Source organism: Chelonoidis abingdonii, chromosome 2, assembly GCF_003597395.2.
Source record: "Chelonoidis abingdonii isolate Lonesome George chromosome 2, CheloAbing_2.0, whole genome shotgun sequence".
Lineage (NCBI taxonomy): Eukaryota > Metazoa > Chordata > Testudines > Testudinidae > Chelonoidis > Chelonoidis abingdonii.
Genome location: NC_133770.1, coordinates 201,977,257 through 201,994,264, shown reverse-complemented (window position 1 = coordinate 201,994,264; position 17,008 = coordinate 201,977,257). Strand labels below are relative to the sequence as shown.

The window sequence follows — 17,008 nt, the reverse complement described above, 5'->3', positions numbered from 1 at the left end:
AGTTTTAGAGATAGAGATTCACAACTTTGAAATATATACATATTTCAGTGTAAAAAAGTCTCAAATGTAGCTTAGTCATAACTTTCCATACTGGAACTTATACAGATAAGGCACTTTTACAGGGCAGTTGCAATTAACTTGCCCCATCCTCGATGCAAAAGTGAGGGCCTTGATTAATAATTACCCATTATTAGAGTAACTAAAAAAATGCTGGTTATTTTTAGTGTTAAGAGGCAGAGGGAGGGAAGGGTGCACTAAAGGTCATAGTGGGGGAGGAGGGGTTGTCCACAAACAAAGAGTAAACTGTGAAGGAGAGCCCGCAAGACACACAATAGACAGCAGCAAAGGGTGGGCAGCAGAAAGTAGTGTGGTGAGTGCCACTATGGAGTGAGGGAGCCCTTCATGGTTTCCCACAGCCAGTGGAAGTCAGAGGGCATCCCTAAATTCTGCATTAACATGCGTCATGACATGCACCTGCTACTCCATCCCTGGGAAATACTTAAGAAGGAAGAAGGATCAGATGTCCTAGAGATTGGCAGGCACAATTACACATGAACCTGTCTCAGGACAGCACTGGGCACTAACACTCAACCAAATAATACAGATACCTGAAAAGAACATTTAGGGGTGCAGAGAAAGGTTGACAGGGCTCTTGATCTCCTCCTTCTCTCCTGCTGAAGCTGATAGACCTTACTTCCCTCCCAAGTGCATGAAGGAAGAACACTCCCAGGAAGCAATGTGTGACGTAGTCAGTTATGCTTGCCCAGCACAACAGCCCCTCCTACCCCAGACATCCCATGTTGATCTCTCCCGCCTTAATATTCTTTTACCCCAATAAATAAATAAATAAATCAGGACCACAGTAAGGAGATTTGTAAAGGTGGACATCAGAAAAACTGTATTAATTTGAATTCAAATAGTGAATAATATTTATTATATCCCAGTAATTGAAGCCTGCTATGTAATATTTCATTTTATCTTAATCCCTAACTCCGATAATGCTGGTTGTTATTTAAACTCAGCTTTATGTCTCCTGCCCAACACCACAGATTTTCTTAAAAAAAAAAAAAAAAGTAACTGTAGTCTGATTCATGTAAATCAATTTATCAGAACTGTACCAAATTTACCAAGGGTCTACCTTGGCTGAGGTTCTTGAAGTTGATTGAATCTCACCAGGGTACCAACATGCCTTGATGCAAAGCAGCTGTAATCTCCATCGGGGCTCCACTGAGAATTAAGAGTGCTCCCACTCTATAACCCTAAATTAACATTAAATCTAAAAATGAGAGCATGGGGAGCCTTGGGTAACCAAATGCCCCACATTTCAGACAATGATGTACAATCATTTTATTTTGCTAGTCATTTCTTTTCTAGAAGAGGGACAAACATGAAATTCAAGTCACCCGAAGAGAGCAACCACCATAAAAAGTGCATCAGTACAGAGAAAAGAAAATCTATAATTTGCATTCATACATATACCTTCTAATAAAATGACCAATGAATATAAACAGTCATGTAAATTCAGCTATCTTTCTTGTCAATGACTTGAATTATTTCTATTATTTCACTGTTTCTTTTGAACTGCATAACATATGGGAAATATGTTAACTTCTAATAAAATTTGTAGTAGTACAACAAAATTATTTTTAAAAAGTAAGCCTCACCAGGCAGCACTGTCCTAATGGTATATTGATTTTGACAAACTAATGGTATATTTTAAAGATGTACATAAGGTTTTAGTTTCCTGCAGTTTAGTACAACAGGCAGAAGAGGATTTGGAATTCAAAAGCAGAAACTGGCCAAGAGAAAAATGTTGATGCTTCTCTTCTAGTAAGTAAAGTTATAAATACATGGGAGAAAATCTCTCTCTTCAAATCTTTTTAGTCTGATAGCTTGAATGACTGAGGAGTGCAGAAGCGGCATCAGCAGAGGGCTTCTTCAAACCAGTAGCATAACTAGTACAAGCACAGAGAAGGGAGAATATTCAAGTCAGAATTTACTTACTCCATTAGTAAGCTATTGATATAGTCGTTACCATCCATATGGCCAAATTGGAAGTTCCTACAGAAGATACAAAGAAACAGAAGTAAAGCCAATCAATTGTACATTAAAGAAATGAAAATTATAGACTACATCAGTCAAAAATATTCTTCATAAAATATTTCTCTAATAAACATTGAAAAACTATGTAGGGGAGCAGCAACTGCTACAGTCTTCACATTCATGTATTACTATAAAGATGTAAAAGTATGGAATGGCTGACATGTGAGGAGAGATTAATAAGACTTGGACTTATCACCTTGGAAAAAAGACGACTAAGGGGGAGGATATGATAGAGGTATATAAAATCATGACTGGCGTGACAAATGTAAATAAGGAAGTGTTATTTACTCCTTCTCAAAACACAAGAACCTTGGAGTGATTAAATGAAATTAATAGGCAGCAGATTTAAAACAAACAAAAGGAAGTATTTTTTCACACAACACACAGTCAGCCTGTGGAACTCCTTGCCAGAGGATGTTGTGAAGGCCAAGACTGTAATAGGGTTAAAAAAAGAACTAGGTAAATTCATAGAGGATAAGTCTATCAATGGCTATCAGCCAGGATGGACAAGGATGGTGTCCTTAGCCTCTGTTTGCCAGACAGGGGATGAATCATTTGATGATTATCTGTTCTGTTCATTCCCTCTGGGTCACCTGGCACTGGCCACTGTCAGAAGGCTAGATGAATCTTTGGTCTGATCCAGTATGGTCGTTCTTATGACTAACCTCCTAACTTACAAAACAGCCCACACACATCACTACTCTTTGTACCTCATTTTTTTGCCTGATACACTCACTACATGTTCACCTGGCTTAAAAAAAATTAAGTCTGCCAATGGGAGAAAACAACAGAATAGAAGTGAACAAGCACATTCTTTGTTTCTGGACTACAAAGGCTATGGTTTCAAATAGACACCTCTGGAACCATCATAACAGCAGGAAGATCAGATAGGGAGAAAATGTGGTGCAATCAAATTTAGTAACTAAAAATCATGTATTTATAAATAAATGTTTGCAAGTTCTCTTTTTTTCCTTAAGGCTTTTAAAAAAATCTCAAACTTTAAGTTTCAGTTGACTGACAACAAGAATCATACTTGATTTTGGCAAACCAATAGGTTAATTATGGTGAAAATATTGCCAGGAAAACATGACAGTTCATAACAGTCACGTTGCATAGTTTGCACTCTTGAGATGAGAATGCAATGATAAATGATCCATTAAATCAGCATTTCTCAATCAGAAGGTTACAAAATGCAATTAGGGCAATTACAATCTAAAACAAAGAAAATCTCGCTTCCCTACATCTCACACACCTTTACTCTTCAAGGTGAAGCATTCTGTCAACCTCTCAAAAGACACAAACACATAAATTATACAGGCTTATCCCTGTTATCATTGATACTTTTATTGTAAATGTAAGATCATAAAAATTTTTACTTCAACATAAGGGACTGCCAACCTCAAAATGTGAGAAACACTACTTTCAATGAAGGGCATATAGAGAAGGGAATAAAAGCTATGCTACCATAGTACCATATACACATACCTGTGAAAATGGTCTCTGTAATCTTTAGCGACTTCTTGAATAACAGACTTTAGCCTATTAAAAAAAAACAGTTACAACTATAATAGAGTCAACTTTGGATTTACAAGGTTCAAATAAATAATCATTTGGCTCTTCGAATAAGGAGTGAATGCTATCTACTCAGCAAAGGACAACAGTGACTCCCCTTTCTCACTAAGAAAATTCGACTTCTTCACAAATTGAATAAAGTACCTGTTAAAGAGCTATCTTCATTGGACCAAATATAATTAAATTATCTCTACTGCCACCAGCAAATGTACCATAACAACCTCCAAGAAAATCCCAACAAATGGTAAAAATTAGCACAAAAAGAATGTAAGAACATAATCATTTTTAATAAATGAGTGACTCCTGAAAAAGTCATGGTTGCCTAAAGGGTTACGTGTCCTCAATTTGCTTAACAAATTATTACCCAGCTGGATAAAAGGCATTCCTTCAAATGGAACACCAACACTTTATTTTAATGGTACAAATGACTAAACTTACTGATGTCTTTTTAAATATGTGACTGTCAGTACAGAGGTGAAGATCAATCTTTACAAACTTCTTTTTTTTAAATCAAAAGCAAACTCATAACTGGCTGACCTCTAGCTTTCTCTTCTAACCTTTAAATATTTAAAATTTAATTTAAACAATCTTAACATCTTGTTTGCATGAAGATCACAGGATCCTGGACTCTGTACTGCCAAGATACTTCTTATAAAAGGTCCAACTTTCACTTGCAGTTGAACCTGCACAATCCTGTATTTGCATTTCAAATCTACATAAATGAATGCACAATTAAACTTTTTAATTGCCTGTGCACAATTGGGGAGGATTATGGTATTTCTTGTAGCTCTTAATGCAGGGGTCAGCAACCTCTGGCACGCAGCTCACCAGTTTGTTTACCTGTCGCCTCCGCAGGTTCGGCTGATCATGGCTCCCAGCGGCCACGGTTTGCCGCTCCGGGCCAATAGGGGTGGCGGGAGGTGGCGCGTGCTGAGGGATGTGCTGGCCGTGGCTTCCCACCACCCGCACTGGCCCGAAGCAGCGAACTGTGGCCACTGGCAGCAGCAATCAGAAGAACCTGTGGAGGCGACAGGTAAACAAACTGGTCCAGTGAGCCATGCGCCAGAGGTTGCCAACCCCTGTCTTAATGAATTGAGTAGTCATATATGCCTCACTGGGCCCACTCACTGAGTAAGGTCTAGAGAATGAGGTCTTCGGTTAGTCTAGCATGCTCAGAAATGTGCAAATATGAGTGCTTTTCAGTTCAACTCTCACTTTGTGAACATTTAAAACAGCTTCAAAAATTTGAATACTTCTTTCCAATATGAGATAAATTAGTAAAGATAAAGCTTGTTGCCATTCTAAAATCCAAACCAGCAAATATTCTTTACTTTTCACAGTGAGTGTCAATAATACTATACCTGGTATGTTCAGCTGAAGAGTTTTTGTCATCAATAATCGCAATAGCCACAAGTTTTCCTAAAATACAGAATAAGATATCTAAATTCATCATATTGCTCTTGCAAGGGAATCTTATTATTTTGTCTTATTACTACCATCTCACGTTCTCCAACTCTCAGATCATAGAGCCATTTAGGTTTGAAAATAATTACTCAAATTTGGGGGTGTACAAAGATTCCTTCTCAACTGTCCCAAAGAAGCTATATAAACATCTGTTTACATACATCAGTTTGTAATAATCTACTGCAAACAAATTAAACGTGTCTGAATGCCAGATTAACATGACTATGGAAAAAATAAAGAGGGGAAATTAAGTTCGTTCCAGTGTGTCTGTTCACAACTCCACGAAGTTAGTATACATGGGTACTGCAACTACCAGAGCTCTGCCATTTTAAAAGTTCAAAACGTTATTTGTATCAATTTATAAACCACTCTTGTGACTTGATTTGTTTAATTAAAAACTTTGAGTATTATTCTTTACAACTTACATGAAGAAATGTTAGAATTTTATTTGAACTCTTGGCTGTGCCACCAGGTCAGAAAAATAGCTTCTTATATGGGTCGTAGTCCACAATCAGAAGAACTTCACTTTCATATGACCCTGTGCACAGATTTATTGAATAATCATGTAGAATGTAATGGAGACCAAATATCTGAATGTACAGGTCTTTGCTCACTTTAGTTCGTGGAAGTTTTGAAGCACCATTGGATTGTTTATATTTAGGTCAAATTATCTGTGATGTTGGGCAAACTCAGCAGACGGAGTAAGAAATGCCTCAAGTTTTGTCTGAATTTTCTTCAAATCACTTCTTCCCCTGTGTTAGGAAAGTAGAGTTTTCCCACAGTGGAATGAGCAGTAGATTGGCCACCTAAAATCTCAAGATCTAGGCAAACACCATAGTGCTGCTTATCATCCCCAGCCTCCGAGGGTCCAATACCTCCCTACTGATTGCTGCTGCCCCTGCACACCAGGCAAGGAGATTCATATAGAGGGAGAACCCACATAAGATGGATAATATTGACAATGTCAATATTCTCTTGTTCAGGGAATCCTTGAAGGGTTCTGAGAATGAGGATAGAGATAATGCAGCTTCCACAGCTCCTCCCCATTCCATTTCTCCATGTACAGCTGCAGAGGAATTTCTCTGAGGTTGGGAGAAGGACTAAAAATGTGATGGGGGTGGGGACTGTCTCCCATCACCTTCCATGCTCCCGCCCCAATCCACTTGTCCTTGTTCCCTTTAGACCTTAACATATTAACATCTCAAAGCCTCTTTATTAGAGAATACTTCTCTCAAGTGCTTTTGAAGTTTCTAGAGAAGGGTGGATGAATTCACAAGTCTCATTGTGGACAAGCTATTCCTTCATAAAGATATTGGACACAACTTGTAGATATGTATTCTTTATCGCATTGACAAAGTCAACTAGTGTCTTTTGCTATTTCCCAAAATAATCACTGTTATAACCAACAGAATTTACTAATACTGATGATGAAACAAACTACAATTAAAAGATGTGCCAGCACTTTTAAACATTTCTATTTATATACAGAAACTGCTATACATATTTATAATGATCTAAATTAGTGGACATTTTACCTTCTTGAGTTTGAAAAAAGACAGTGTTCTGGTGTATAAAGGAGATGCCTAAATTTTTTTTAGTATACTAAGAATCAACAGGGAAGTATGAGCCTTACATCTGAATGTAATCTCTTTTGGAAGCTTTAAAATTTTTTATTCGATTTTGTTTGTAGCTTCAGTAAATATTGTAAATAACTTGAAGGTGGGAGCATCTTACCTGTATCTCCAAGTTCATAGAGGGTAAACCCATCTACATTAAGGTACCCTTGGAATCTCTCTCGGTTTATCCAAGATGATAGATCACCATCTTCATATTCTACAAAGTGAAAGAATTGAGAAAAATGGAGAATATTAACACCAATAATGCAGTAAGACAATTGCTAAATGGTTAGGATGGCCAGTAAGAGCAGAAATATATGGCTGTATAAGGTAATATTCTACCTTCCACTTCTGGAGATATGGGTTAAACTCGTAAGTGGAAAAAAAAGTTTGGTGATTTCATGCATTCCTCAAATGTTTAGAAAGGGCACGACTGACAGCATATTCTTCAGAAAAGCCTAAAGGGACAGTAAAAGGAAAGCAACACAGTTCTATCAAAAGGCAGACCACTGATTATGTGTATTAAATTGTAAATATGGAATTTTCTTCACTCTAATGTTTTAACTGCAAATAAAACTGACAATTTTTGGTGACTTTTAAAGACTTTTCTCAAACCGCAAAATCAATTTTCTATATATCCACGATACTGTTGATTTCAAAAGGCAATTATGATGCAAGTTGGCAAAAAGGAATGGTTAACATCCTCTAAAATTTAGAAATGAAATTACAGAATAAAGCAGTAAGGACACAAAAGGAAACAAAGCTGTTAACTTAATATGAACTTAAAATACAATAAAATGCCCTGTATGCCGGCAGATGCAACCACCACCACATGTTGAGCTGAACAACAAATATTTGGACACAATAACATAGAATGAGTCATAGTGGGAAACTCTTAACGTCAACAAGTAAGAGGTTAATGCTTCCAGATATGACTAATCAAACATCTGCTAAGGCGTGAAGGGTACAGCTAACGTAAAATTTTAAAAATAGCCCATTCTTGAGTTAACAAAGCACCCTTCATTTCCTGTACCAACTCTCAAAAGTTCTTCATGTTGAAACATGCTTCCCTCCTGTCTTGTTTGTTCAGATAATAAAACAAAACAAAAACAATAGCATAACAGTTTTATAACAAACTTTTAAAATGAATTCATTATGGAAAATGAAAAAGAAAAGGCATGGGAAAGATCATTCACAAAGGGTAATTTCTTTACTAGCAAATAGTTGCTCTTGAGACTTTGAATTGGGGTTTTTTTCTTTTTTCTTTTTTTGCTTAAATAGTATTAATGTAGGGGGTTTAAACATTGAAACAGGTTTTAATTCATAAAACAATAGCAAGTAAACATTAGCCCATTTTCCAGAAGACCCAATAAATCTACGAGGATATATGACACATTTATGCCCACTATCTCACTCAAATGGGTTTATAGCAGAACTACAAATTCATTTAGGGGGTAGTGTGGTCTAGTGGTCAGGATGCTAAACTAGAATTCAGGAAGTATGAATTTATTCCTGGTCCAGACATTAAACCATTATATGACCCTGGACAATTCACTTTACTGTAGTAGGACTCCATTTATCCAACCCTTTGTTATCCAGCTCTCTGTATTAACTAAAAACCAGCGCTCACAGGTCCAGAAGCAGACGATCTCTCTGTTGGCTGCTAGATAGAGCTGCTGCCTTGCACTTTTCCATTCTCTGGATTATCTGAATTTTTCATTATCTGATCTGGCCCTGGTCCCAGTAAGGTTCGATAAATAGGTTTCTGCTGTACTTTCCCCTCTCACCCTTTATCACCTCTATTTAGATTATGAGCTCTTTGGGGCAGGGACTATTTCCTAATGTTTGTATAACACCTAGCACAATGGGACCCTGATCTCAGCTGAGGTTTATAGATGTAGATGTAATACAAATAAATCAATCATGAATTGTTTAGGCACATTTATCAATTAATAAATAAGATTTAAATGAAGTGATAGTCCTATTGCACAACTTTCTGGCCTCTATATTAAAACGGTTTTTATTATATCAATGTATTTTCTTTAAGAAACATGAAACATCATGGCTTGAGTAAAATTTACTAACACCGTCAACAGTGACAAGAGCTCCATGCAGATGGACCCTAGCACTATGCAGAGACCCACTGATGTTTGGCACAGATACCTGCATGAAACTCCTTGAACAGTTGGGTTTAATTATAGACATTAAGTAACTAGTACTTTTTAGCTTTGCTTTTATTTCTGTTCTTGTGATTCTAAATTTTTTTTCTTTTGCTTTGTGGCAAAGGCACACCAGAGCCTATTTTTAACTAAATGAGGAACAATTTAAAAGGAACAAAAATCATTTTATAAATACAACGAAGTGATATTTTAGTTACACTAGATTAAGGTAAAATATAGTCTAATAGGGAGGGAATTTTAGGAGTATTTTGTTTTCCTATCTTGTTATTCTGTGAGGCAGGAGGACTCAAAGAATTGCATAGGGAATTGAAGAAAATCTAACCCCTGCATATGTTGCTAACCTATCTAGAATTTTATAATGAGAATTTATTGTAAAGTAATTAAAAATAAACCTGTCACATGAAAGACAGAAATCTATTTTTTAAAAGAAGTTGATTTTGGATTTCTTTAACCATTCACACTTTTGTCCAAATATTCTTTTTATACAAATCAGAAGCTGTTTTTGAAAATATTTCACTGCTATATTTTCATGTGGCCATTCATCTGGTCTACACTGTGTTCTGGTGCTTTATCAACACAAATTGAAAAAAGGCATCTTAGTACTAAAATTATACGTTTCAACAATTTTTTATTTCTATTCTGACAGCAGCAAATTATAAGATTAACCAACTGCAGTTTAAACTTGTAGAGTTTCAGTTTTGGTTTCCATTCTGAAGCAGGTTTCTGGGGAAATCCAACCTCCAAGCCTAAGACAAAACAAGCATACATAGACAGACTATTTCATTTGGGAGGAAAGAGCGAAGAGGCAAATCATTGAGGCAAGCGAAAGATTTTCATTATCCTCATCAGAAATGTCTCATTTCAGTCTACTATTAATCCTATGGTAAGTGAATATTTAATTTATTTTTTACTTTGCCAGTATATGAGTGTGAAATAAAAAAAGATATAATTTTATGTTTCTGATTAAAATGAAAAAAGATAAGTGTGATCCTTTCTATGTGTCAGTCTAGGTATCTAACTTTAAAAAAATGTAGGTAATATTTAAATATTTTAAATTAAGTTGACTGTTGTCAAGACCATATGCTAAAAACAATTAAACACATTTTAAACAATTGAGTAAGGAAAAATATTTTCTGAATTTTGTTTGTTTGTTTCAAATAAACCCGAGCACTATTAGGAAAAATGTCAGGTTAAGTGGATGCACAAATGTCATACAATCCACTAGTTTTAGTAATAATTTTATGCCTTTTTTAGGCTAACTTCTCAAATGCGTAACAGAAAAATCATGGATATAACTATTAAATTCAAGCTGCCAAGTCAAATAATGGAAATACAGCTCAAGAGTGAAGATCAACAATTAATAGACACTTTGAAGAGGATTCACTTTAGTCTTCCTTGTGGTATCCAACAAAGGGAGACCACGGTCACTGATAGAAGACTGCTGTCTTATATGTTTTTAATCAACACAGTGACTAGAGAGGATATATGGACATCTGCTCATTTAGTCAAAAGAATTTTCCTGCAGATATCAGAGGCATTACATTCTTCCACCACTGAAAACAAGTCTATGAAACAAACCATTATTAATCACCAAACTAGGCCATGCACCTATCAAAAAGTGATAAAATACATTGGCATAGTGACAAGAAAAGCAGTGAAATAAAAACATAGGGTACTGGAAATAGGGTAAGTGTGCAAATTAAGTTTTGGGAGTTGGGACTTGAACTAGTTATCACATACCCCTTTCCAAAATTCAGACAACCATAGTTAACACAATTGAGGATGGCAACAACTTTATCTAGAACAATCCAGAGGAAACATTCATGGAAACTAGTCTCTTGAATAAAAGCCTAAAGATTTCTGAATAAAATCTGTGTGCAGACACCCTCAAATTATTTCGTGTATATTATAGAACATTTACCATTTCACAGCACTTCTTTTCCTTCTTGCTGTTTTTATGTAAATAACTGACATTTTGCAATGTGAAACTTCTAACTTTTTCTCAATGTTTACAAAAATAAATGTTTTTAAAAATATAGCTAAAAAGTGTAAATCTGTTCTCTTTCCTGTATATTTTTTTAATTTATTAAAAAAATGTTACCATACCAGTTGTTTTGCAACACAAGTTGGTCTCACATCTGAAAACTATTTACTTTTCACAACCCCCCACAATTGTAGAATATATTATTTAGTCTAGTGGCTTGTCACAGTACGTTATAGATGTCAGTCTGGCCACGGTCGGGGAGCAGGAGGACTAACGTATTTTACAGAAAGACATTCCAAGTCACTGTTTAACACCACTTACATGTACAGAAAGACATTAATATTGATAAAAATAGAAGTATAATAATTTATTCTTCTAATTGTTATTACAAACTATCATTTGACTTTGCTGAATTTACAAAGATACAATTATTTTCACATGTACGATACTAGTAGAATGATAGCTCACATGCTTTCGATTACTTAATGAAATGAAAATTTCAAGCTAAATAAGGAAATTCCTAAATCTCTCTCTGTGAGCCAGTAACAGGCACCAAGTGTAAAAGATGACGACTCTTCCTTAGCCATAAAACCTTATTTATTACCTCCAAGTATGTTTACATAGAATATGTGATGCAGCTTAAAAACTCCTGTTTTGCTTTAACATTCTAAAGTATTTTCTTAAATACATCCTTAAAACATAGTAAATAAGTGTCAGTTATTCCAACTTGTTCTTTGTATAGAATACTTGATAGTTTTTCGTTACAAACATATACAAATGGAAGGTAGTAAATCTAGAAACCGTGTCATCTCATAGAACAGAACACCTCCCCCCATGCAAGACATTAATGTAGTACAGACATGATTGTTATCTCAAGAAAATAAACTTTGTAAGATGTTTACTTTTTAGAGAGATACCTGGTTGTGTAAAAGAATGTGGGGATATTCTTTATTTAGGATATTCAAAAGAAGAGAGTTCCTTAGGATGTGTTTTCAGACCTATAACCTAAACCATCCCCCTCTCCCCCTTTGCAAAAAAATCTTTAGTTTAAACTCACACAAAGAATTCTAGAAATATCCTTGTTAAAACTGATTTATTTAATGAACACTCTGAAGTCTTCATTCTTCAAAAGTTAAGGAAAACATTTATTGATGGGAAGTATTTTGCAGAATATATTGGTTCTTTCAGCACACAGATGAAAGCCTTTGTTTTCTCTCATATGCTTCAGATGGCAAAAGCTTCTTCTGAGATGTGTATTTGTGAATATTTTGTATCTACAGTAGAACCTCTGAGTTACAAACATGAGAGTTATGAACTGACTGGTCAACCATACACCTCATTTGGAACCGGAAGTATGCAATCAGGCAGCAGAGCCAAAAAAAGAAAAGGAAAAAAGCAAATACTGTAGAGTACAGTACTATGTTAAATGTAAACTAATAAAAAAATAAAGAGAAAGTTTAAAAAAAGATTTGACAAAATAAGGAAACCATTTCTGTACTTGTTTCATTTAAATTAAGATGGTTAAAATCAGCATTTTCTTCTGCACTGTAAAGTTTCAAAGCTGTATTAAGTACTACGCCAATGTTCAGTTGCAAACCTTTGAAAGAACATACATAACATTTGTTCTTAGTTACAAACATTTCAGAGTTATAAACAACTCCATTCCTGAGGTTTTTGTAAATCTGAGGTTCTACTGCAAATGCAAGTCTTCATATAACACCCTGTCATAAACAGATAGCTAAGGGTTAATGTTTCTTTTACCTGTAAAGGGTTAACAAAGGGAACCAAACACCTGACCAGAGGACCAATCAGGAAACCGGATTTTTCAAAGTAAGGGAGGGAACTTCTGGTGTGTTTGTCTTGTGTTCTGCCTGTTCGTTCTCTCGCTATAGGGAAGAGCTTTCTTTTTTTCCCCCCCCGATCTCGAAGCTTCTTTCTACCTCGTTTCCCACGTGTGAGTACAAAGGAAAAAGCAAGGTTTATATTGATTTCATGTGTGAGTTGCTGGAATGTTTAAATTGGATACTTTTGAATAAGGCTGATACTCATATTTCTTTTAAGCAATAGCCCTGTTTATGTCATCTTGGCAGTGATCAATGTTGTGTTTTTTCTTTTTTACATAAAGCTTTCTTTTAAAACTTGTGGATTTCTTTTCCTTTTAAGGCAGGGATAGGAATCTCTGTGCCAGGAGTACTGTCTTTCTACGGAAAGACTGGGAAGGGGAGAAGAAGGAGGGGGGAAGGTAAATCGTCCTCTCTGTTTTGTGTTTCAAGGGATTGAAGCAGGGAAATCTCCTAGTAACCCCAGGGCGGGAAAATCTGGGAGGAAGTAAAGAGCAGGAAGGGAAGTGGGTTATTTCCCTTTATTGGAGGCTCAGGGCATCTGAGTTTTGGGGAGACCAGAGAGTTTATCAGGTACTCAGAATCCTGATTGGTGGCAGCGAGATACGATCCAAGCTGGTAATTAAGCTTGGAGGTTCATGCTAAGCATCCAGATTTTGGACACTAAGATCCAGATTTGGGAGAAAGGCTTATAATACACCCTGATACAATTATCTGAATATTAATATTTTTTATGAACATAGGAAGCTTGTTTGTTGTTATAACTGAATAATAATGTAAGACGCCACGTGAATATAAAATACTTACATAAATTGGAAAATTAGTTAGTTATCTGGCAATTTTTAAGCAACTTCCTTATCAAAATAAGGAAGAGATTAAAACCCTCCCTCAAGATTAGATTGATAAGAAGAAGAGACAACACACTCTCTGATGACCAGTTAAATTTAAAGACTCTCTTTAACAATCAGTTATGTTTAAACAGATCGTTTTAAGAGCTGAAAGATCTTTTTATAGGACGTAGGAGCATTTGGGCACATTTGAAACAGAATTTCAACTCGTATTACATCCTAAAAGAAACAAAGGGATCTTTCAGAAAATAAACTGAACAGAGTAAAAGCTCTATCTTTGAAGATGTTCTAAGAAATTCCCACCACAGAGACAAAGGCCATATAATCCTAAAGTTGAAGAATTACAATCCTGATGCATATGCATTAGGAGACTGCATATTCATGAGCTGAATATGCCACCAAGATCATCCACTGAAGCCGTCAAACAAAAGAAAAGTGACAGAAGCTGGTATAAGAATTTAGTGGACCCCCTGAAATATTTGCCTCTCTCCTTCAGTGAGACTATGGAAAAAGTATAAATTCTTCTCAATTGAGACATGCACTCTTATGCTTATATGTTTTTATTTTCTAATCCCTAATCTTATTACATTTACGTTTATACTGCTTTGAACCATTATAAAATCATACACTCTTACATACATCTAAACTCTCAGCATTTATCCTGGCACACGCTGTTCATCTCATCACATCTTCCAAGACAACACCTAGATAAGCAAACAGCACCAACAAGACAGAAAGAAAGAAGCCACTACATTGCATCAACACCACCTTCCAAACCCAGCACTTCTTCATCATGACTCCATTACTGAAACTTCAGCATCACTTGGGCGAGGGAGTTTGCAAAAGCACTGCCTAGAGATTAGATTTAATATATTTTCTCATTAATTTTAATAGAATACTGAAGTGCTATTGTAATTTAAGGTATTGCCAGCTTCTCCTGTTAAAAACCCGATTATTTAGACTATGTACTCCTGTGGAGAAGACATGCTAATCTTGGTAAGTAAATGAATAGTGCAATTTAATTTGAATGTAAAATTCTTAATATTTAATTTGCCTGCCAAAAAACTGGCCCTTAAATGGCTTCCTTTCAGTAAGAATTAAAACTTTCTTCAGTTTCACAGAACTTAAAATCACTTACATTTGCCCATTTATAAACTGTTTAGATTATCCATGCTAAACCAAATAAGTTTCACCAACCTTTCAAACAAAGTTTCATTGCCCAACTATATATTTTATTTATTAATGATCAACTAATACAGGACTCTCTGCTGATTTTTGGAATAATGTACTTTGGTCTTATCTCAACTAGAGAAGATTGTGCTCACCAGAGAAGACCTTCTCTTGAGGTGTAATCTCTGTTGAAAGATCTCCACAGAGAGACATACACAAGAGCCTGTAGTGGAAGTAAACATTGTTTATTGCTTATGTTCTGTTTTTGTTTCATTTTGTTCAATTATTGTCTTTCTTTAATAATTGTGACTACTGTGCTTGTCTTTAATTGTGGTGCCCCTTATGGCATAGTAAAAAAACCTAAAATAGTCTGAGTCACATCCCTGAACTGGCATTGAGATAATTAATATTTGGCCTAACATTTCTAATTTCTCCAGACTGCAAGTTTTAGTAATTTGGGGGATAAAATTACTTAGCATTCAACACCTGAAAACATCCTTTCTAGTTATCGTAGCTTATAGTTTTTCATATTACAACTGGTATCCCCGTAACCGCCTATTTCACCCAGCATCAGCAGGAGGAGGGCAGAAGGTGGGTGTGAGATAGCTATTATCTGTTCTGTGCTGGTTTCTAGTCTCATCCTCTACAAATACTGCAGCAGGAGCAGTAATGCTGTCTAGATCAGGGGTCGGCAACCTGTGGCATGCGTGCCAAACAAGGCACATGAGCCGATTCTAAGCAGTACGCAGCTGCCTGCCGCAGTCCCGGCCCCCAACCACACTCAGCCCCCCCACCCACCACTCTCCCCTACGGGGGCAGGAGGAAGAAGCTTGGTTCTGCAGCAGCCAAGCTTCCCCCTCCCCTACTTCTTCCCCCAGCATGGTGGTTTCCTGCCCGCCCCCTCTCCTTCCCTGCGCCAATCAGCTGATGGCTCTAGCGAGGGGGAGAAGGAGGGGGAAGAGCAGCAGCCTGCACGCAGCTCCGTAGAGGATGCAGAGAGAGGTATGGACGGAGCCTTGGGGAAGGGAGTGGAACAGGACATATCCCTTCCAGCCCCTGGCCATGAGCACTCAGGGTAGGGGGCTGGGAGCACCTCTACGAGCCGAGCACCCCAGCCTTCTGCCCTGACCCCCCTCCCCACACAATGAGCACCCCTCACACCCCAACACACACCTAGCCTTCTTCCCTACACCCCCCACACACTCCAGCCCTCTGCCCTGATCCCTGAACCCCCCGACACTCCAGCCTTCTGCCCTGAACCCCTTCCCCTAGCCCTCTGCCCTGCACTCTGAACCCCCCTCCCAGGTCTGGGGTCCCGGCCACAGGCCCTGCTCAGCCCACTACCGGCCTAGGTGAACAGAACCCTAGGCTGGCAGCGAGCTGAGCAGGCTGGTGGCGTAAGATCAGCATTTTAATTTAATTTTAAATGACACTTCTTAAACATTTTGAAAACCTTGTTTACTTTACATACAATAGTTTAGTTATATAATACAGACTTACAGAAAGAGACCTTCTAAAAACGTTAAAATGTATTACTGGCACGCTAAACCTTAAATTAGAGTGAATAAATGAAGACTCGGCACACCACTTCTGAAAGGTTGCCTCCCGCTGGTCTAGATACTTCCTAAACCAGCTATATGCGCCACTCTGGACAAACTACTACTTTACTTGTGCAGATTTCTAAGGGAATCAACTTCTGTAAAAGTTTTAAGCCTGATGCACCACACATTTTTTGAAAAGAAAAAAATAAATTAATTAAATTTCTGAACTCAGATCATACAAAAAATTACATTTTACATGAGGTCAATTACATTTAAGCCTGAAAAAGGGACAAAATATAATCAGCCAAATTTTAGCCTTGACTGATAGTAAGCTATTGAGGTTTAAAGAGAGAAACTGGTATCCCTGTATGTAAAGTGATTCCAGTACAAGGATTTTAAACAAAAAACTCTGCAGTTTCATACTGCCGAGAAATAACAAACAGTTACAGTACCTACCTTTCTGTGACTGCTGTTCTTCCAGATGTGTTGCACGTGTCCACTCCACTGCTGACATATGCACAACTCAGGCACAGCTGTTTGAGAACTTTCCCCCAGTAGTACCCACTGGGGCAGCACAAGTGCCCTCCGGTGACTTGCACCACTGCACACAAGTATAAAGGGCCAAGCTGCCCCTGTCCCCTATCCCCTCAGTTCCTTCCTACCAGAAAGATTCAGTGAGAGGAAGGGGA

General features: G+C 37.0%; 1 protein-coding gene and 1 long non-coding RNA gene across 3 annotated transcripts in view; one reads left to right on the top strand and one right to left on the bottom strand.

Moving 5' to 3' along the window:
* Positions 1-17,008, bottom strand: part of TMX3 (thioredoxin related transmembrane protein 3) — a 71,493-nt gene that overhangs the window by 15,924 nt on the left and 38,561 nt on the right. For both annotated transcript variants that reach the window (XM_032782677.2, XM_032782680.2), the window contains exons 10-13: positions 6,874-6,972; positions 5,037-5,094; positions 3,589-3,642; positions 2,005-2,061 (exon numbers count right to left, since the gene is read on the bottom strand). In XM_032782677.2, the coding sequence (XP_032638568.1) occupies positions 2,005-2,061; positions 3,589-3,642; positions 5,037-5,094; positions 6,874-6,972 (268 nt within the window). The remainder of the gene's footprint in view (positions 1-2,004; positions 2,062-3,588; positions 3,643-5,036; positions 5,095-6,873; positions 6,973-17,008) is intronic.
* On the top strand, positions 9,688-10,827 carry LOC142046375 (uncharacterized). Its single transcript, XR_012655336.1, has 2 exons — positions 9,688-9,818; positions 10,190-10,827. It is a non-coding gene; the product is annotated as an uncharacterized LOC142046375 (long non-coding RNA).